A 21,773-nucleotide genomic window follows, 5' to 3' on the forward strand; every position below is an offset into this window, starting at 1 on the left:
GTCCGTGCACGAGACTCTCGATGAGCAGCCGCCTAGCGGCTGGTGTTGCACACGCTACATTACCCCCCTCTCTAAAAAAAAATAAATGTCAGCTTGATGAATTCTAAAGCAGAGAGAAAAAAAATAAAGCAAGAAACATGCCGTAGGCGGTGCGCTGATTTTCTCGCAAAAAGTACGGCTTCATGCGCACGACATGAACAACCTCGGATTTCTGCTGGCGACAAGTAGAAGAAAAGCCGTCCGGAAGCACTTCGTACGTGACGTCGCTCAGCTGATGGAGCACTCTGAAGTACTGCTTCTGAAGTTTTTCGGAGTCCCTGACGTCGAATCGGAGTCCAGAGCCACACTCTGTCGCCCGGTTCGAAAGTCACTACACGGTGGCGGTGATCATAACACTGGGCGTCTCGATCTTGCTGGTTCCGGATGCGTTCCCTCACCAGCTGTCGCGCTTCTTCTGCGCGTTGAGTGAACTCCTCGGTGCCAACTTTGAGGTCACAACTGTCGTGGGGCAACATGGCTTCGGGCATTGTCGAAACTTCGCGGCCATACAATAAGGAGAACGGCGTCATTTGCGTTGCTTCCTGCTGCGCCGTGTTGCACGCTAGTGTGACGTACGGCAGGACGTCATCCCAAGACCGATGTTCAACATCCACGTACATGAACATCATGTCGGCGAGAGTTTTGTTCAGACGTTCTGTCAAGCCATTAGTTTGTGGATGGTAGGCAGTTGACCTGCGATGGGTAGTGCCGCTTAGCTTCATGACAGATTCCAGTAGCTTGGCAGTGAAAGCAGTGCCTCAATCTGTTATTATAACTGTCGGGGCGCCGTGCCTCAGGACGATGCGTTCGATGACAAATTTCACTGCCTAGACTGCTGTACCGCGCTGGAGAGCCTTCGTTTCAGCGTAACGTGTGAGGTAATCTGTAGCGACAATTATCCACCTGTTGCCAGAATCAGAAATTGGAAAAGGACCCAACAGATCCATGCCAACTTGTTTGAATGGGTATCTTGGCACTTGAACAGGATGCAGTAAGCCGGCCGGTTTCACAGGCGATGTTTTCCGTCGCTGGCAATCATGGCATGTTCTCATGTAATGTCGTACTGCAGCCGCAAGGTTTGGCCAGTATTAACTCTCCTTAATTCGGGCCAGAGTTCGAGCATACCCCAGGTGAGCCGCGGTGGGCTCGTCATGACATGCCTGTAAGATTTCTTCGAAAAGAGGTTCTGGTACGACGAGGAGGTAATCTCTTCCCGTCGGAGCGAAGTTGATCTTGTATAAAACATTGTTTCGCATGCAAAATGATGAATGCATTCTGGTGAAGAGACGGGGAACTCCTGTAGTGCGCGCTTCCGGAAAATCGATAAGTGGTGCGAGAGCCGGGTCGTCACGTTGCTGCTGCGAAACAGTGAGCGCGTCCACGGCTGCGATAAGGGGGAAGTCTGGTTCTCCGTCTTCCCGCGCAGCCTCGACAGGTGAATGGGACAAGCAGTCGGCGTCGTTGTGCTGACGTCCAGACTTATACACGATGGTCATGTCGAACTCCTGTAGCCGTAAACTCCATCGTGCAAGGCTTCCGGAGGGGTCTCGCAAGTTCGTTAACCAGCACAGAGAATGGTGGTCACTCACAACCCGAAAGTGCCGGCCATACAACAGCCAGACATTCTTTTTCGGTGGTGGAATAGCTCGATTCAGCACGGGACAAAGCCCGGCTGGCGTATGCGATAACTCGCTCGGCACCGTCTTGCCACTGGACGAGTACAGCGCCTAGACCCACGTTGCTGGTATCTGTGTGGACCAGAGTCTTGGCATTCGCATTGAAATGGGCAAGCACAGGTGTTGTCTGCAAGCGGTGCCGTAACTCGTCGAATGCCTTTTGCTGTTCGTCTGTCCCAGGTGAAGGTGACATCATTCCGGGTGAGACATGTCAACGGAGCGGCAATGCATGAAAAGATTTCAATAAACCTGCGGTAATAGGCGCAGAGGCCCAAGCAACGGCGAACTGTCTTCTTGTTACATGGAGTAGGGAATTTGGTGACGGCTGTTGTTTTAGCGGGATCGGGATGAACTCTTCGATGGCTGACGACGTAGCCCAGGAACAGGAGCTCTTCATAGCCAAAGTGACACTTTTGTGGTTTTAACGTGAGGCCGGCAGATCTGATAGCCCGTAGCACAGCGGAGAGACGTTGGAGGTGTTCCTCGAACGTTGGTGAAAACACAACAATGTCGTCCAGGTAGACTAAACACATCTGCCATTTAAGACCAGATAGAACTGCGTCCATCATTCACTGAAATGTTGCTGGAGTGGAGCACAATCCGAAAGGTAGGACTTTGAATTCATAAAGTCCATCGGGCGTGACAAACGCTGTCTTCTCGCGATCACGTTCATCGACTTCAATCTGCCAGTAACTGCTCTTAAGATCAAGCGATGAAAAGTAGCGCGCGTGGCGCAGCCGGTCTAATGAGTCATCAATGCGTGGCAGCGGGTAGAAGTATTTTTTGTGACCTGATTGAGCATACGGTAGTCCACACAGAACCATAAACTTCCGTCTTTCTTCTTAACGAGGACAACAGGCGAAGCCCAGGGACTCCTCGATGGCTGTATGACACCGTCATTTAACATCTCGTCTACCTGTTGAGCAATGACTTCGCGCTCCCACAGTGACACTCGGTAGAGGTTCTGTCGGACTGGACAGGTGCGGTCGTCGGTTATTATGAGGTGCTGGGTCAAGGGCATCTGTTTAACTGCAGAGGCGGATGAGAAGCAGTCTTGAAACTGAAAAAGTAGCCCGACGAGTCTGTCCTTCTCTGCCGGTGATAGAGCGGGATTCACATCAGGGTCGAAGTTAGGCGTTTGGCTGGCAGACGTGTTGGTCTCAAGAACAAAGCAGTCGTGGGCTGCTTCTGCGACACCTTCAAAAGTAGGCTACAGTGGTGCCTTTAGCGATGCGTTGCCGTTCGTTCCCGAAGTTCGTAATCAGCACGTGAGCTAGACCATTAGTCAGATGAACTATACCGCTAGCAACACAGACTCCATGAGGTAACAGAAGCTCCGTGTTCTGTTCGGCAACGCTGGCAGCACAGAACTGGTCGTTGCACCTGACTGTGACGAGAGCAGACGAACGTGGCGGCATGGATACATTCGCGTCAACAATGCGTAAAGGTGCGTGGCGTCGTTCGGAGTCAGCGGTCATCTTTGCAGGTGTCGAAAAAGTGACAGTACGGCGAGGAACATTAATAATGGCCCCATGCTCACGTAAAAAATCCATGCCAAGTATGAGGTCCTTGCAGCAGTGCGGCAGGATAACAAAAACGGCTACAAAGGCTGATTCGACGATGGTTACTTGGGCAGTGCATCATCCGATCGGCGTCATTAGGTGACCGCCAGCAGTACAATTTGCGGCCCCAGCCATTCAGTTTTCACCTTGGAGAGCTGATCTGCGAAATTCTTGCTTATTATTGAGAAGTCTGCTCCGGTGTCTAAAAAAGCGGTTACTGGGTGTCCGTCGACGAGAACGGAAAGGTCGGCGCTAACAACGTGATCGGCTTGAGGTTGATTGGGAGTTCCGGGTTCATGCGGCGGCAGAGGCATCGTAGTCGCAGCATCGGGCTGAGTCATCACGGGACGGTCTTCGGGACATCGATTTCGTTCGTCAGCAACCTGCCCCCCTGAGGTCGCCGCCTTCAGTTTCCCCGGTGTGGGCTTGGCGACCGGCGCCTCGGCACATTATTAAACTCACGGCGACCGGGTGACGAGTAGCGCACGGGAGAGGACCGTGTACTGTCGCTCGAAAAGGTTGCACGGGTTGCTAGATATTCTTCGATTTCTGGAGGGCGTTCACGGTATGGACAACGACGGTACAAGTGGCTGGGTTCTCCGCAGTGGTTGCACAGCGGCCGTTGGCGAGGAGTGTGCCAGACGTCTGCCTTCCGAACCGGTTGCTGCATGACGGGGCTCTGCTGGGATGGCGGCTGGTAGGAAGGTTGATAGAACGGTGGCTGCAGAGTGGGCGGCGGCTGTGCTTCGAAACGAAGCTGTTGCACAGGAGGCACTGCAGGCCAACGAAGAGCCGCTGCATAGTTCATAGAACGTGGCTCCGACAGTGACTCAGGCAGTGAAAATTTTTGACGGATTTCTTCACGCACGGCTTCGGTGACAGCCGCGGCAGTCGGGTTAGGCGATCCAAGGTTGAACTTGAGGAGCTCCTCGCGAACTACCTCGCGGATCAGCTCACGCAGAGAGTGATCTTCAGTGGACTCGTTCAATGTGGCCACACTGCTGAAGGGCAGACCACAGGCAGACTCCGTGCGCTGGTATCATTGCTGCAGGGCTCGCTCAATGAGGGTAGCTTCACTGATGAAGTCCACGACGGTTTGAGGTGGACTGCAAACCAGACCAGCGAAGAGGGGTTCTTGTTACGCCCTGGATCAGGTGGCGCAACTTCGCTGATTCCAAAAGAACTATGAGTTGAGCTAGTTGGTGCATCATTTTTTAAAAATACACAGCGCTGTTCCCGTCTACTCGCTTGTCCTATGTTTGTTGCACTGTGCATTTTTAAAAAATTCGCTGATTCCGTCATGTCGGGATCAGCCCGTCGGCAAAGACGGGTCACGTCCTCGGCGAACATGGCCACGCTTTCGTTAGGTAGTTGCACACGAGCTTCTAGGAGGCGGCGTGACGGTCACGGCGGTCGTGGCTGGCAAAGGTTTCCCGCAGCTGCTGGCGAATGGAATTCCAATTTTGAAGACTGGCCTCCCTATTTTCATACCACGTTTTAGCACAGTCCTCAAGCGCGAAATATACATTGCGCAGCTTCTGAGCCGGGCTCCACTGATTAAATTGCACCACTCGCTCAAACAGGTCGATCCAGTCGTCGACATCTTCCCCAGTACCGCCATAAACTGGGGGGCGTACGAGGCTGCTGAAGCAGCAACTGATGCTGACTTGCATGGGTCATTGCAGAAGTCTCGAACTGCTGGTCAGCTGGCGTCGGTTCAGGTAGAGGAGCGAATTCCGGCGCCAGACTCCGGAGGCGACAACTGCAGCAATGAACGGGTGTAGACACGAGAGGAAGCCGATTGGGACTCGATGAGCGGCTGCGAGAGGCCCGAGACATGTAGTTCAAGGCCTCACCTCCACCAGTGTCATGTAGCCGTTTAGGCCCGTAACCAGAAGGTTTGTTTTTAATAGGGGGTTGACCTAGCAGGCACAGAAGAGCAGGTCCAGAGCACCAAGTGACAGCAGCCGACTTCAGATTCTTCTCGAACGCCATGGGGCCACTTCTTCGAGTCCGCGCACGAGACTCTCGATGAGCAGCCGCCTAGCGGCTGGTGTTGCACACGCTACAATATCGAATTATCGATATATCGAACTACCGTATAAACGCGCGTAAGAGCCGCAGCTTTTTTCCCAGATTCGAGGGCCAATTTATGAGGTGCAGTCCATAAACACAACATAAAAAAAAAAAAAATTTTTTCAAGTAAGAACAGACTAATCAGTGAATGTGTGGCGTTTATTTACCATTCAATTGTCACTCGCGGAGTGCCAACTCCGAGCTCCACTACTTTCACTTTAATGCCTGCCGTGTAGTTTACCAATATGTTTGCCCATCGTGCTAGAATGACAATGGTCGATGGCAATTCACGAAAAATAAAGCAGAGAGCACACAATAGCCGCAACTACGCCGTGCTACCACTACTCATGTGCCTTTGACAGTCGCAGATCAAAGCCAGCATTCTGAAACACTGTAGCTGGGTATAGAGTTCAGCCGAGGCTGGCGATGCTGATGTCGATATGGATTGCGCAAGCTCGTGGCAGAGAGAAAATATGATAATGATGATGGCCCGTGACTTTGGGCGCCATCCGTGGGCGGCATTTGGAAGCTCGTATGCACATGTATTTTGAAGGCTATAGGAGAGAAAACCTGGGCCAGGGGGCGCTGCACCGCTCTGTGCGTCAGCGCCCTCCATGGAGACCCCATCAAAACCTCCGCGCAGCGCGGCCGCATCGTCTGCTCCCCGCCGCATCGAAAAGCATGCTGTCGTCTGCTCAGCACTGCTTTCCAGCACGTGTTTGCGCGCGGTCGGTCGGTTATTTCTCTCCTCCTCCGGCCGCGTTCTGGCTGCTGTCGCGCTCCAACGAAGGGGGCAAAAAAAAAAAAGTACTGGAATGAAAAAGTGACAGCGCGCTTTTACGCAAAACTCGTGTTGAAACGATGGTTGTTGGCTCTTTTTTTTAGGTATCTCGTACCGCTCGTATCTCACACCTCTGTTTGTAACTGGAGGTGCCACAGCAGCCATTGTGGAACCAAGTCGGCCTCAAGAAACAGATATACGTCATTAATGCCATCACTTGGTGCTTATAAAGGAAAAACACATACGTCAATCGTTCTATCCTGATACGCGATCCTGCTTCGAGAGCTCAAAACTGCGCATTCGCTAGAGGAGATAACTGAACTAGGGATTGCACAGCGTAGCTGTGGAATTAAGAAGACAAAGGTTTCCGTGGAGAGATGTCCCCGCCTGCATGAAAAGTCGTCAGGCATTTCCTCACTCTTCGTCTCGTGGAGAGAGGAAACTGTCACAAAAATGGCATGCCTCGGCTTCTCGTCAGTGATCCAGGTCATTAAGAAACCCCTCATCGTTAAAGGTAGATAGGTCATTGATTTCGGATGGCAGCACCAAAGCAGCGAACTCCCCTTGACCGCTGTCAGCAGGAACCAAAAGGAAAGGCGGCATGCTTTGTGCCTTTGTAGTGAATGCGTCCTAAACGCGCCGAAAACAGGCACCACAGCGTCGACAGCATCGCCTAAAACGTCTGTCCCTAAAGAGTTGAATAGGCCCCTTTCAAGTGAGCAGTCACAAATGTAAAGGAAGTTCCCCAGCCAGCGCCCGGAGCACTCGTCGGTGTGTACACGCGTATCAATTCTCAACGAGAAGGCTGGACCCTTCATTCTTTGAACAACATGGACAGAGACATCAAGAGGTGCCGCCTCAAGTCCTTCAGAATACCTGTCACTTTCCTCTGCCTTCGAGTAGCGAATTTGCGTTCATGTTTTTTTTAATGTCTGAGCCATGCCAACAAGCGCTCTTTGAAAACAATGTCCGCGGCGATCAATTAATCATAACTTCTCACTTTTAAAAGCACCGATAAAAAACTTGCCTCCAGCCAGCCTCTATGTCAGCCGGGGCACAGAAAAAAGCAAAAATAAGAAACCCACTGGCAAAAAGCGTCGGCTTTGCCCGCGCAGATGCATGACCATCCCCCCTCGTCCTCACTCTCCTTCTCCCCCTCTGCGTGCACGTGCGGCTGCCTGTGGTACGCGCCATGGTACGCGCTCCCGAGCGAGCGGGCTGCGCAGAATCCGCTGACAGCCGTGCACAGCGCGGGCGTGGATGCGCGTAGGTTTTGTATTTCCTCTCCGCTTTGCTAGAAACTGAGCGCTGGCGTCGCGGAACAAACTCCAGCTTTGGTTCCTTATTCCAGCATGGGTTGTGAAGTTCGGGTGCAGCCTTTAGACGAATTTTCTTTTCATTTAATATTTGCTTCGGGAAATAGAGGGTGCGACCCATACACGGGTGCAGCCCTTACATGCGTTTATACAGTATTTCGCAATCGATATATTCGATATATCGATATAAAGTTCGATATATCCGGGTTTGACTAAAACTGGTGCTCACAAATGACTGGGGTGACATTTCACTGCATGTTCTTGGCCCTCTCCCTCTCTGACCTGCAGTGAAGAAATAAGCGAGCCTTCTCGGAGGATATTTAGCAGGGCATGGAGGGGTGGGGTCCCAAATCTGTTCTCTATATCTTTTTTTACCAGCCAGCTGGAGTAGATGAGTTGAAGAAGGGAGATGACAAGCATCATTTTTAATCGCCAATGTCTTCGGTGTTAATAAAGCTATCTGATAAATTTTTGTGCTGCAGTCATCACGAGTGACAAATTCAGTTTTTCTAACCTCGCATAAAACTTATTTGATTGTCTCTTTCAAGTAAAAATGACATCTCAACCAACTTTGGCATGTGGTGGCAGCCAACTAGTAATTTCTTCTGCTAAGCGTGTTTGCACGGCTTTGAAGGAACCCAGGGGACAGTTAATGCCAGCTGCGATAAGTTTTCTCAGTGTAGTTTAACCCCTGCATGTATTTTTCCCTTGGCAAAGATGGGTGATATTCCTTTAATACGAGCTGTGTTGATGTATTAGTAAATAAAATAGCTATGCTCTTTCAAGTAATTTAAGGAAAAAGAAATGGGCAGAGTGGGAAAACCTTCAAGAACTTTCTTTTTCGTTATTTTCCTGTGTGCCCAAAATTTCGCCAGCTATTAATTTACAGCACATACTACACGCTCAATAGCATGCTTCAGGTACAATATGGTTCTGCTGCAGTCTCCACCAAGAGTGCTTGTTTTCTGAAATCAGCATATATTTGTTAATATTTGTACAATGGAAACAGTGCATCCAAACTGCTGACTGCGCTCGCCACCATACCCAGTAAATAATTCCTTCTAGTTTACTTAAATTAAAATGCAGTGCCTAATGTCCCTTAGTGTCTATTTCGACAAGTGTGGTGTCTGTGTTTTCTAAGCGAGAAAGAATCAAGCCGCGGTTTGAAAACATGTGCCAAAACTTCACTGGCTCAAAGGTGGCTCAATTACATAGAAAGCACTCCATAGAAGTTTGCGCTACTTTGCTTGTTTCTAATAGTCCACTTGGTGCAAACTTTGGGACAAATGCCACGCGATTCATGCTGGTTGTAAGTGGGCTTTAACGAAGATTAACATTTTGAAATGGCAGAGACAACTAAGGTCTAGTCTGCCTGGAAAGCTGGCGCATGATGTCGCCCACTTTGAAAGCAGGCTGGAGCAGCTTTGGTGCAATTTATCCAGTTTTGTAAAACAGTGCAGCCTATCTGGTTGGGCATAATTTGGCACACTTGGCACAAGGATGGTGACACTGCATGTCACATCAATCATGCCGACTCTGTTTCAATGAAAATTGCACGTCACATAAAACACCTGATGCCACGCCAACTCTGTCACAATGAACATTGCACATCACATCGATCTCCTGATTCAATGCCAACACTGCCACAATGAACACTGCACATCACATCAATCACCTGATGTCATGCCAACTCTGTCACAACGAACACTGCACGTCACATCGATCGCCTAACGTCATACCAAATCTGTCACCACAAACACACTAGTGGCGTAAGTCCCATGAAGTAAGCGCCCACCTCCAGGTTGGCCAGGAACGGGTGGCGGTGCTCAAAGAGGCGCATGCGAGTGCCAGATGGTAGGCGGCCGGTTTCCAACAGCCGGCGGCTGAGCAGGCCAGGTCCTGCATTGGCCTCCAGCACCACGGGGGGACAGCCACCAGGCCACTCATTCAACTGCTCCTCCAGCAAGTCTGGGCAAATCAGGATGATTCCCTTGTGAGGAAACGGCCTCTCGACAGCAAGCGCAGCAAAATGATTTAGCACAGCTTGGCCACGAAATAGCTGGCACTGCATCATGCGGGAGCACACCAACATTTGGACAGGGGCACAGATGCTGGATGAAATTGCGTCGTTAAACATCCCCGCACACTTAGCCTGTGGTCGTCTTTCCATTCAAACAAAACCACGCTCTTGCATGGCATTAAAATGATCTTATTTTCAACAATAACTTTTCCAGACAGCACAGACAATGCACGAGCGGCGGTCCACAATGTCTTGCAGAACCTGACAGTGTTTCATTCAACTCACTGCATCAACACACTTTAGGCAATAGAGGAAAAAATTATTGCACACACCCCTGGTCACCTGAAAATAAACAAATGACCACTCTCCTCTACTTATCCTGTAAGTATTCACACAGGGAAGTTGTGCAAAACAGTGATGCTATCTACTTGTGCAGTGCCAGCAGTAGAAAAAAAAGTGCACAAAACTTGCACGTCCGTTTACGAATCACAAAACTGTAGAGCAACAAATTTTAGGTAGGATACAAAACAAGCCAATAAAAAGAAGTGATAACCGCAACCAACCTTAAAAGCAGGAAGAGCATTACTTAATCTGCAGTGAAAACAACTGACAATGTGGCACAACAGTGGCACATATGATCAGCGGACTGTACTCAAAGCATGACTGCCAGTGGCCCATAGCACAACAGTGAGAGCACCATACGAGTCTATTAAACCTTTAACAACAGTTTCTCACAATGACAACACCACAGTAGAAACATAATTTCCGGATGAAGGAACAACAAGGTACTTCTAAAGGCAGGACTGCTGAGGCTGCTACGATTCACAAACTGATGGAAAAATCCCTGGTGATACTGAAGCCATCCTGAAGTGAGAAGGAAGCGAGACTGAGCGAAGGAGAAAATGAAATAAACCGATGCAGTGAGTCAAAGCATTGCAAGAAATGCTTTCTGATAAAAGAGCACAACATCTGTATTAACTGGGACAAGTGAAGGAGTCAAAACCAAGGCTCACCTGTAAACCATTGTTCTCTGTAAGAACATCTAGCACGCTAATCTTGGACGAGATCACACTGATAGTGTTATGAATAAGGACTGAAGAGTAACCAAAATGTGTCATGAGATTACGGTGGAAATGAAAAGATCTTCTCTCACACTGCATGTACCGAGCACTCCAATATCTAGGAAATGAAGATCTATATTTTTATACTGGCACTGAAAATTGCATAATGAAAAACTGAAGTGCCGTCCTGAAATGAAATACTGCCATTATCAGTTATCCCGGGACCATATCTCAGAAAAATATCCCTGATTTACATAAGTGTGCAGTGTTCCATTTCTTACAGTAGTGGTCATGTTTTATTATATTTTGCACTTTCTCCACAGCACCCTTTAATAAAAAGCAACCTTCCTGTCGCACTGCCGGTGACATGCTTTTAGCTTTTACCAGTAGATGACACCACAGAGCTTTGACTTTCTTGAAGTGGTAACCTTGATTCATTAAACTTTTTTTCACCAAAGCGTACATCACTGAACTGTAACAGCCTTGACCATGGAATGCCAGATGGATGCTACTTCACATTCCAAATTTCCCAAGTTGTTTGGCCGGTGAGATGGATATTGGTTTATGGTACATTGCTTTTGTACGCCACAGTGCTTTGAATTCCTTGGATGAAGCAGTGACTATGGCCTATTAAAACTTCCCTCGATGAGGCATACGTTCCTGTGTTGTAGCAGCCTTAGGTGCAGAAACTAAGATGGACCCTATGTGCTACAAAATGTCTAATTACTGTCTGGAAGGTGAGATTTATATCAGTTTTCGGTACACCACATTTGTCAATGTACAATCGTCATTGCGGTCACGTGACACTCATGGTTTCCGGCATCAAACTACACAAAAACAGGCGCAGGCACTGATAGAAAAGTTCTCGGTAAAAACTTCTACAGAGTTTCTGGCCAAACTGCTTATGAATTGAAAATTCGAGAAAGGAAGCTTTAGACTGCGCCAAAAAACTGAATGGTTAAAGTGCAGCGTTTTGTCTCTTTTAGGTAATATAAGAGATTCGGTAGCCAGTGAAGTTTGACGATCACAAGCATGAGAAGTAAAAAACAAAAACATAAAATTGAAGAAATTAGGGCAAAAATAAAATTCCACTTTAGCAACGTATCCTTTGTACACTCAGCGTCATATTGTACACAGAAGTACGGCTCCCATTTTGTCTGAGCCCTATGGTGTAGCAAGGCATGCTACCGCAAGCATGAAACACGCTAGCGTGAATCACACACCCCACTGCTCACTGGGAAAATACTGACCATACAATGTATACTCGAAGTTGTGACACCTAGAGCACATGCACACACTACACGAGGTACAGTTTCTCAGCACCTGCAGCAGGACGCCGCATTTGGAGAGGATGGCAAGAAGCAACGAACACCCCTCTGAGAGCGGCCAGTGACAGAAATATGTATTCTTACATGTAAAACTACAAACAGCTAATGAGCTCCATGCATGCAATCACTTAAGCTCTACGAGCTGAAATGATGCTTCTTCAGGGGACTATACGTGCGTGTTTTGTAATGTTACGTCTTAGATTTCACACTCTTTCGCATGCGTTTGACTCGGTCTTTTGGACCGGGGAGCAGTGCCTGACGGATAGGTTCGTCCGACAGAGAAGTCACAAATTCAGTCATGGACATCGACTACGCGCTCATCGCATGCGGTGGCGGCGGCGACGCGTATGACTACGACTAGCTGGGCGGGACAAGCTCTCGTTCCGATAGTTTTATGGGTCATGCCTCAACTTCGTCCTGAGAAAGCTGCTCAGCTCTGCCTGGACAGGATGACTGGTAGTCTTTTTAAGGGAGTCTCCCTGACCCTGAAGGCATTGTCTCCAGGGATAAGAGGATGGGGGAGAGGTAGTTAAGCCAGGTGGCTCTGGTTAAGCTCCTTTGCTGCGTGCTCTCCCAGCCTGCCGCTTCTAGCGCCATCTAGCCTACGCGGCAGTTACTGTGTACATCGCTGGTGCCGCCACCTCTCGTGAATGAGTGCAAGCCTCTCATTTTATTCCCTTAACATCACAACCTCACAGAAAAAAGCTGAGCGTCCTCTCTCACACTATATCACCAAAAAATGCCATAGAAAAGTGCACATCAAGGGCGTTCACACTCAGTCTGGGATAAAGTCACATCACAATATCACTATATCACACATGGTGTCCATTCTATTTTTTAGAGCACTGTATTATTAGTAAATAAAGTCGTCCTTTTGTGGCTTCACAAGCAGCCTGCGAGGTCTAGAGTCCCACGCATTAGTCGAGGTTGTTTTCGGCGGAGTCTTGGCGGGTAGTGGAAAATCTTCTGCGTCAAAGAATGCTTCATTGCCACTTTCACTTTCACAGCTGTCACAATCGTTATCGTGTGCACTTTTTGCAATCCGTGTTTGCACTTCACTTCCAGTCGCTGGTCCGAGTTCGTGTCTTTTACGAGCACCATCACTACCCCCATCCCAATCACTGGCACCGTTCCTTTGCTGTAGTCGATTGGTACTATTAGCTGATTCTGCTGTCACTGTTCCTTCCGCCGCCGGTCCATGGCCGTGTTTTTCGCGATCACAATCACTGTCACTATCACTCACATTGCTTTCCTGCTATAGGCGCTTATTAGCCCAATCAGCTGACCTTGCCCTTGCCGGTGCCTCCATCTTCGTTGCTGGCGAGGTCTTCTTTACGGGCTTAGCTGTGGGCTCATCAATGAATGCAGTGCTGCTGTTGCTTGCTTGCGGAACTTCATTACTGCCATTGTTTGGTTGAATCTCTCGCAAAGGCCGTTGGTTTGTGGATGGTATGCTGTGGTACGGGCGTGGTTAGTACTCATCAGCCAGAAGAGCTCTTCCATCATTTCAGCAGTGAAGTGGCATCCCTGATTGGTGATACACATTTCGGTGCGCTATGCCTTAAGACCATCAAGTCCACGAAGGGCTTTGCTGCATAAGCTGCAAGCATAAGTTGACTCAGGTGTGGCCACTACTTTTACCTATTTCGTGCAGTAGTCTATCATAACGACTATGTATTTGTTGCCGCCTCGGGATTCTGTTAGCAGGCCCACAAAATCCATTCCAACTTGCTGAAACAGGTACATAGTCGGGGGAAGGTGTTGTAGTTCGCCCGCTGGCTTGATATTGGTTGTGTTTCTTGTTTGATAGTCAGAGCAGGACTGGACGTAGAGTACAATCTTGGTGAACATTTTTAGCCAAAAATATCACTGGCTGATTTTCTTCAGTGTCCGTTTTACCCCTAGGTGACCGGCTGTGACGTCATCGTGGCATGCGGCTAGAATTTCGCGCCGTAGGCTTCTTGGCACAGCAAATGCCAGTCTTTCCTCAGTAAATCCCTTGGCCCTTCGATATAATGTGTCGTTCACGAAGGGAAAAGGCCCTGCGATTTTCTTCACTCTCTTCCCCACAGGTTGATCTGGCTCACGGAGGTACTTGATGATTGACCGTAAGAATGGGTCTTGAAGCTGAAGCTTCCCAATGTCATCTTGAGACACTAAGAAGAGCGGGAACTCCTCTTCATCCTCGGGCGCGGGATCGTAAGACAATCTAGACAATGCATCAGCGTTCATATTCGTTGCTCCCGGTCGGTGTCTCAGCGTGAGGTTGAACTCCTGCAGCATCAGGCTCCATAGAATGAGGCGTCCATTTGGGTTCTTGACTGACTTTAGCCACGTGAGGCTAGCTTGATTCGTGACAACTGTAACCAGTGAGCCGAATATGTACAATTAGAACTGCTTTGTGGCATATACAACAGCCAAGCATTCTTGTTCTGTTGTGCTGTAGTTCGCCTCTGCTTTGTTTAAGTCACGACTAGCATATCCGATAACGAACTCTTCTCTGTGGTCTTTCTGCACCAGCACCGTGCCGATCCCGTAGTCACAGGCGTCGGTATGGAGCTCGATGGACAGTGTAGGATCGAATAGTTGGAGGACTGGGTCATTGGTTAGCCGGGCCTTCAATTTGTCAAAAGATTCCTGACACCCCTGAGTACATGTGAACTTCGTGTCCATCTTCTTGAGCTCATTTAGCGGTCGTGCAAGACGTGCAAAATCTTTGACGAACCTCCGGTAGTAACCACACAGGACCAGGAAACTTTGAACTTGTTTTCGGCTTGCAGGAGCTTTTGTTTCACAGATGGCGCGAATGTTATCCAGGTCCGAACGAATGGTATATTTGTTGATGATGTGGCCAAGATACCAAATGCTGTTGAAAGCTATGTTGCACTTGCTTGGTTGAAGTCGGAGCCCTGCTTCGTCTATGCATTGAAAAATCTCACACAGGTCTTGTAAATGTCTTTCTAATGTTCGGGAGAATACCACCATGTCATCTAGACATACCAGGCAGATCTTCCATAGCTGGCGTAACAGAACCTTATTTGTTGTGCACTGGAATGTAGCGAGGTTGTTGCACAAGCCGAATGGTACCCCATTGAACTTGTAAAGTCCGGTTCCTTAATTGGAACCAGCCAGTAACCGGATGCCAGGTCGAGTGTGGAGAAAAATTTCGCTCCCTGTAGCTTGTCCATAATGTTGTCTATGCGAGGTAGCGGGTGTACACCTTTCTTTCTTTAAGGCGTGCAGGGTCTCTTGCATGGCCTCTAACACAGCATCTGTGCCCTTGTTTTGAGCGTTTTCATGGCGGCCAGGTGCATAGAGAACCTGTGGTGGGGTGCCTGCAGCATGAAGGGATGCTGCCAGGTCTTAGCTGAAGGACATTACCGGGTGCTCGGTTGGGATACCTGACAGCGGGTGCATCGGCATGGTCATAAGAGCGTAGCATGCCATGGCCCCTGCGTGTGTCAGGCGTGGCAGGTGTTTTAGAAACTCCTGCGTGGAGCTTGGGTCAGAAATGGCCACGTGTTCCATCAATTCAGGTCGCAAACCCCACAGTAAGTACCGAAGCTTCTCAGTATCTGTCATCGCCACGTTGGCACGTCCACATAGCTGCAGCACCCCAGCCACGTACTGCTGCTTGCATTCCTGTAGGCGAATGTACGCCCACTCTTGTACATGCGCACCTGCAAAGGTGGCATGTAGTGCTCTTTGCCAGTCTAACCATGCCTAAAGCGTTTTTTCCCAGAGTGCTCTCATGCACCAGGATGTCCGCTTTCTGTTTGTCCGTCCACGCGAGGGATCGACCAAACCTCTCATATATATGAAGCCAATCCTCTAGGTCTTCATCGGCTATCCCTTTAAACACGGGAGGCGGCGTGAACACCCTCATTGACGGTGTGTTTTGTTGCTCGCTCATTGGTGGTCGGTCGTTGGCGGGAATGACGCGGTTCCTCAAAACTCTTTCCGCTGTGTGCATCAAATGCTTAATTTATTGCGGCCGCGATAGCCTACTAACAAAGAGCGAATAAATTGTTGAAGTGCTCGCTCAGATTGCGGCTTTTTTCTTCTCCTTCAAAACGTGTCTTGTATTCGAATCTTAATTTTTCCGCAACTGCGTTTCGGATGTCTCGGCGAGTGGTAGCCTTCCCTACTTTTTTTTTTGTCCATAGCGGGGATTTTAGCACCTCCACCCACCACTTGTTACGTTTTAGATTTCATGCTCTTTCGCATGTGTTTGACTTGGTCTTTCGGACCGGAGAGCAGTACCTGGCGGATAGTGCCTCGACAAAGTCTCCCGTGGTTCGTCCGAGAGAGAAGTCACAGATTCTAAGTCATGGACATCGACTACGTGCTCATCGCATGTGGTGGCGGTGGCGACGCGTACAACTAAGACTAGCTGGGTGGGACCAGGTCTCGTTCCGAGCCGTGCCTCGACTTCATCCTGAAAGAAAGCTGCTCAGCTCTGCCTGGACAGGACGATTGGTCCCTTTTTAAAGAGTTCTCCCCAACCCTAAAGGCATTGTCCCCATGGATAAGAGGAAGGGGGAGAGGTAGTTAAGTCAGGTGGCTCTGGTTAAGCTCCCTCGCTGCGTGCTCTCCCCGCCCGCCACTTCTCGCGCCATCTAGCTACGCGGCCGTCATTGTGTGCGTCGCTGGTGCCGCCACCTACCGTGCATGAGCGCAAGCCTCTCACTTTATTCTCTTAACAGTAACATCAAGTTGCCTTGCCTGTCCCATATAGGCTATTCTTACAAAGCAAATGTCATCCGTTGAAGAATTGAAGCCCTTTTCCTCTCATTTCTTCTTTGCATGTTCGAAAGAGGGGAATACCCCTCCACCTGAAGCTGCATCTATACAATATCAGTATTTATTGTGCTCATCATTTGCATGAGGGGTGTAAAAAAAGTAATGTCAAAATTTTTTTCTACAACACTGCTAATTTAAAATTTATAAAATTCATGAGTATTATAGCAGCATTATCTGCAGTGCCTACACTAATTTCAGTGAGATCGCTGTCGTATAGTCACTTTTTTGGTTTTGGTGCGACCGTGCCATTACGACACGATGACACCCCTGTAAATTCTCAAAACTGAATTCAAGAAATAAAAAACGAAAACCAGATGGTGCACAAAGCCAGTACTGTAAAGAAGATGGGGAACAGCAGTGCAGCCAAATTCAGCATTTCTTTCTTTTGTTTTCAGGCTGTTGTGAGGATGGCCTCTGACACCCATGCTGGCACTGTGAGGAAAGAAGGCTCAACAGCTCAAAAAGGGTTACATGGCCCCTGCATGCAACCCTTTTTTTAAGGCGAAAGCCTTTTATGGCTCCTGACTTGCCGACGTGTCCGTCCGTGCATCCGCGGCAACTGTCAATCATCTTCAGAAGGATTAGGATCGTTCCAGTACTGATATTTAAGCAATGATGTAGTAGTAAGTGCATGAACGTTAGTTAACAATAATTCAGTATAATTAGTTATTAGGTCAATAATAATTTGGTAATTAGTCAATGATAATTAGTTAAATGGACAGCCATAATTACTTGACTAGTAAGCTTTGAGACAAACACACGCACTGTGCATGTCAGTGTCCTTGTGCACAAACCTCAACCGACACCTAGTAGCCACCACAACTGCACACATGCAATGACGTCAAAATCGTGCAGTGGGCTTTCACCTCCTTTAGACGGTCAAAGTGCCCCCTGAATTTTTGACCGTTGGTGCAGAGCCAAACAATTTTACAGAAAATTCATTGAAAATGACTATATATGGCCAGCAGAAGATTAGTGAATTTCCCCATTATATTGATGAATTTCATTAATTTTGATAAAACAGTATTAAAACAAAATTGATGAGAGGCATTACTTTTTTGTACACCCTTCATAAGGAACCTTGGACCAGATAATTGACATTCATTTCGTCTAGCCATGTCATTCTTTTTTCAGTTCCTAATGTTCTACAATCGGATGCACATTTCCTCCGCTTGTGGTTGTTGTATGAGCTCGTATGTTTAAATGGTCCTTTTGTTTACTGTTTACTAGGTACCTGCTTTACCCCATGGGCCATTTTTATCTGAGAAGCTACATACCTTAAATATGGACAGGACAAGTTAATTCAATGTGTGGTAAAAATTAGAGGGACACTTAAGCCCTGCCTTAAAGGCCCACTGTCAACCCTCCAGTCGGAAATATTTTCTTCCCCGGTGACTGTGAGACTTCGCCCCGGAACGCAAGGCCGCAAAATGTTTCTGAAAAGAGTAATTATTAACGTAGTTACAGCCACTGCAATCACCCGATTCTGTCAGGTTTCTCTCCTCCCATTCCCTCACAAAGGTTTTTCACTCTCCTGCCTGGTCATCTAGCCTCTGCAAGACAAATTCCCCTTCCTCCTCCGTGTTTGGCCAGAGATGGGGGGTGGTAGTTGGCATGCGCGAAAAAAAAAAAAAAAAAAGGGCGAGGAAGCGTGCGCTGCTGCATTCAGTCCCGCCGTGGCGAGGCAAAAGCACGCCCATCCTTCACGCGTCAGACAGTGAGACGGACCAATGGATGTCGTTTTCGACTACAACGTCCGCCTTGTGTCTCGTAGAGAATGGGGAAGCTGATTTCCCGACGGGGAGGATGAGAGAGCTTTGATTTGTACTTTTGCTGCTTTGTGGCGCGTGTATTGCTGTAGCATCTTGCACAGACTATCCCCAGTAACTGATCAAAGCACTGGACTCCTTTGCTTAAAAGGTCCTGCCCTGGACAGCGGCCCTTTAAAAACAGGAAGCGATAGCAGCCTGTACCCCTCTGAGGTGCTTCAACATTAAAATGATGTAGATGTGCACTCTGCAGCCAGAAAGCCGCTTTCTGGCACACAAGGAAAACAAATGAATTTAAATTTGAGTTGGGATAGTTGGCAGTGCATTTCAATACGATCTAACAGCGCACTTCAACAAAATACCAGGTATACACACCTGTCTCTTCTATGTCTTTTAATTAAGTGCGCTGTTATGCCATATTGAAAGCCGCTTTTAAACTTCGAATGAGGAGACACCATCTGTCTTGGCAATGATGTATCAGATCTTGATCAGTTCTGGTGGCCGCCGCATACCAGGCGCCAATTTTTCCTATATGTTTTTCTCAATTCTAAGTTATGTAGATGGCAACAGCATTTTGATTGAACAAGCTATATACACTATAATTTTACAACCACCATTTCAGGGGATGTACACACCGATGAATGGAAAACTGTTTTGGTCTCGAATAGGTCTTGCAAAAAAAATTATAGCCAAAGATGTCAAGCTTGAAAGAAAAATTCCCTGACCTTCAAGCCATCATCGATACACTTCAGTATACAGCTTAGTTTACTGTGCTAGTTTCATTTACTCCGGTTTCTGGCTCCATGTAGGGTCACCTCAAATGCTTGTATTATGCACTGCCTTTTGTTTCGTTCGTCTTCTCAAGTTTTGATTATTATCACTGCTCATTATTCACCACTCCATTTTGTTGTACCTTTGCACATAAATTAACAAACCTCTTTTTTGCACACACTTAAACAAAAGAAGCAGGAACTGTTGGACACAGCATCGCATTGCATTATCCACAGATGGTTCCTCAAATTACCAGGGTGAAGAACAGTCGCCACTGACCTTGTTTTTTATTTGTCTTTCACCTGTTATGGGACTGCCAAAGTGCGCAGTCTTTGCATTTGGATCAGCTACAGCTTGGGTGAAAATGAGGATTTAGCTTAAAGAAAACATGGTATCCTTGAAGTCCTTTAGGATACTGAATGAAACATTAAAATAGCAGTTTTGCAGTCTTAACACTTCTGCATTTGACAGTGAAATGAGGCACTGCTACAGTCCGACACAGTAGAAAGCTCAAATACTTTTAAAGAGCAACATACGTAGCTCACTTGACTGTTAATTTAATGGAACTGAATATTTTACACCCAGCACATTTTTAAATCATTTCAGCATATTGTCACGCTAATGACGACGATGAAGGATGGTGATGGTGAGACAGAAGAAGAAGACGAAGCGTTGGTGCCTGGGGCTAGTAGGCTTCACCTTATCTCACTGTCATATCACTGTAAATAAACACCCCTTTGCTATTTCATCGTAACAACTTGGTGGAAGGTGCTCCGTTCGATCCCCAAGTACGGCACAGCAAGAACCACTGGAGTTTCGACGTAGTCGCCGCCTTGCTGGACTGCCACCGCTTCCAACCATCATGGACCACACCGATTCTAACCGTGCCGGCCGCGACGCTGCAAGCCAGGCTGGTGACAGGCCTGCCCCCTCCAGCTCTATTCCCTGCCAGCCTTACCGGGAACCACGACCGTTTGCAGGAGAGGAAGGTGAGGACGTTGAGAAGTGGCTACTTCATTATGAACGAGTTAGTCGGTACAACCGGTGGGACCCTATCACCATGCTCACAAATGTCGCCTTCTTTCTAACTCACATGGCGATGACATGGTTCGAGAATAACGAGGACAATTTGACAACTTGGGAACGGTTTGCCACCGAGATCAAACAGCGTTTTGGTGACTCTGTACCGAGCAAAAAACGGGCTGAGCAGACCCTTGCCCAAAGAGCTCAATTGCCGGATGAAACTTGTACCACTTATACAGAAGAGATCCTCAGATTGTGCAGATGTGTCAATTCCAACATGCCCGAAGAAGACAGAGTCGGCCACATTTTGAAGGGTATCGCGGCTGACGTGTACAACTTTTTAATCGCCAAAGACAGCCTTGAAACCGTCTCCGATGTCATTAAACACATCCGCGCTTTTCAAGCTCTGAAAACGCGTCGTATTGTGCCAAAATTTGGGCGGCTGGCCAACGTGCCTACCGTGGCCAGCCTTGATGACCACGCCCAACTAGATCTTCCGTCGACGATCCGGCAAATCGTGCGGGAAGAACTCCTGCGGCTCAACCCACTTCCCCTGCACGAATCTGCTGAGGTCTCTGTCCAGAGGGTATCTAGACGGCCGGCTTCACCACCACAAGCGATTACCGTTCAGCCTTTCCCACAAGCTCCTGAAGTTGCAGCTTCCATTGACTATCCTCCTATGCATTTCGCCAACCGGAATGCGTCGGTGCCTGACGCCCCAAGGTATAACGTCGCCTCAAGTGCCCATAGATCTTCCATTCGATCTACCAGGATTCCTGAGCAGTATGAGCATACAGCCAGACCTACGACGCACCCAGCTGTTCCCTGCTCTTATTCGCAACAACATTTTCTACCTTCTCCGCCGATATGCTACCGCTGCGGCGTCGAAGGTCATATCGCCAGATACTGCCGCAGTAGGTTCCCACCTCGCTATAACCGTCCGGCGCTTCCAACAGTACCCAACAATCGGCAATACAATCCCGTTTTTCAACAATCAAATACTCAGCGTGGGTATTACCGCAACATCCATAACCAGAATATCCGCGACCACTCCCCTGCATCTGATAGAAGTGTTACTCCACCACCCGCCTTCCGTGCGCGTCGTTCTCCATCACCACGACGGCGCCCCATGTCGCCTCAGCATCCTCAGCAGGAAAACTAACCAGCGCGACCAATGGGGGTGAGGCCGCTGGAAATGTGCTGTGTGCCAACATCCCTCCAACTATAATGCTCAAAAACAAAATTCGTGTGTTTATTGATGGTGTGTATACATTAGCTTTGGTGGATACGGGTGCGACTGTGTCTGTGATGAGTAATCAGTTTAGGCGCTTGTTGGGACGCAAAGTGATGTTTGAATATGACCGTGCTTCAACGTTTTGTGGTGTGAGTGGAGAGGCGTTGCGGCCACTGGGTGTGTGTAGTGCGCAAGTGTCTGTGGGTGGTGCAATTTTTCAAGCCGAATTCGTAGTCTTACCCCACTCTACGCATGACATCATTTTAGGAATGGACTTCTTGAAGTTTTGTGGCGCTACCGTGGACTGCCGAAGT

General features: G+C 48.4%; 1 protein-coding gene across 4 annotated transcripts in view; it reads right to left on the reverse strand.

Moving 5' to 3' along the window:
* The window catches only part of mtTFB2 (mitochondrial transcription factor B2), a 74,505-nt gene that overhangs the window by 43,239 nt on the left and 9,493 nt on the right, over positions 1 to 21,773 (reverse strand). For all 4 annotated transcript variants that reach the window (XM_084580479.1, XM_084580477.1, XM_084580476.1 and 1 more), the window contains one exon: positions 9,246 to 9,418. In XM_084580479.1, the coding sequence (XP_084436605.1) occupies positions 9,246 to 9,290 (45 nt within the window). In that variant the 5' untranslated portion in view covers positions 9,291 to 9,418. The remainder of the gene's footprint in view (positions 1 to 9,245; positions 9,419 to 21,773) is intronic.

This window comes from Amblyomma maculatum, chromosome 10 (genome assembly GCF_055883805.1).
Source record: "Amblyomma maculatum isolate TAMU_Amacu chromosome 10, ASM5588380v1, whole genome shotgun sequence".
In the NCBI taxonomy this organism is placed as follows: Eukaryota; Metazoa; Arthropoda; class Arachnida; order Ixodida; family Ixodidae; genus Amblyomma; species Amblyomma maculatum.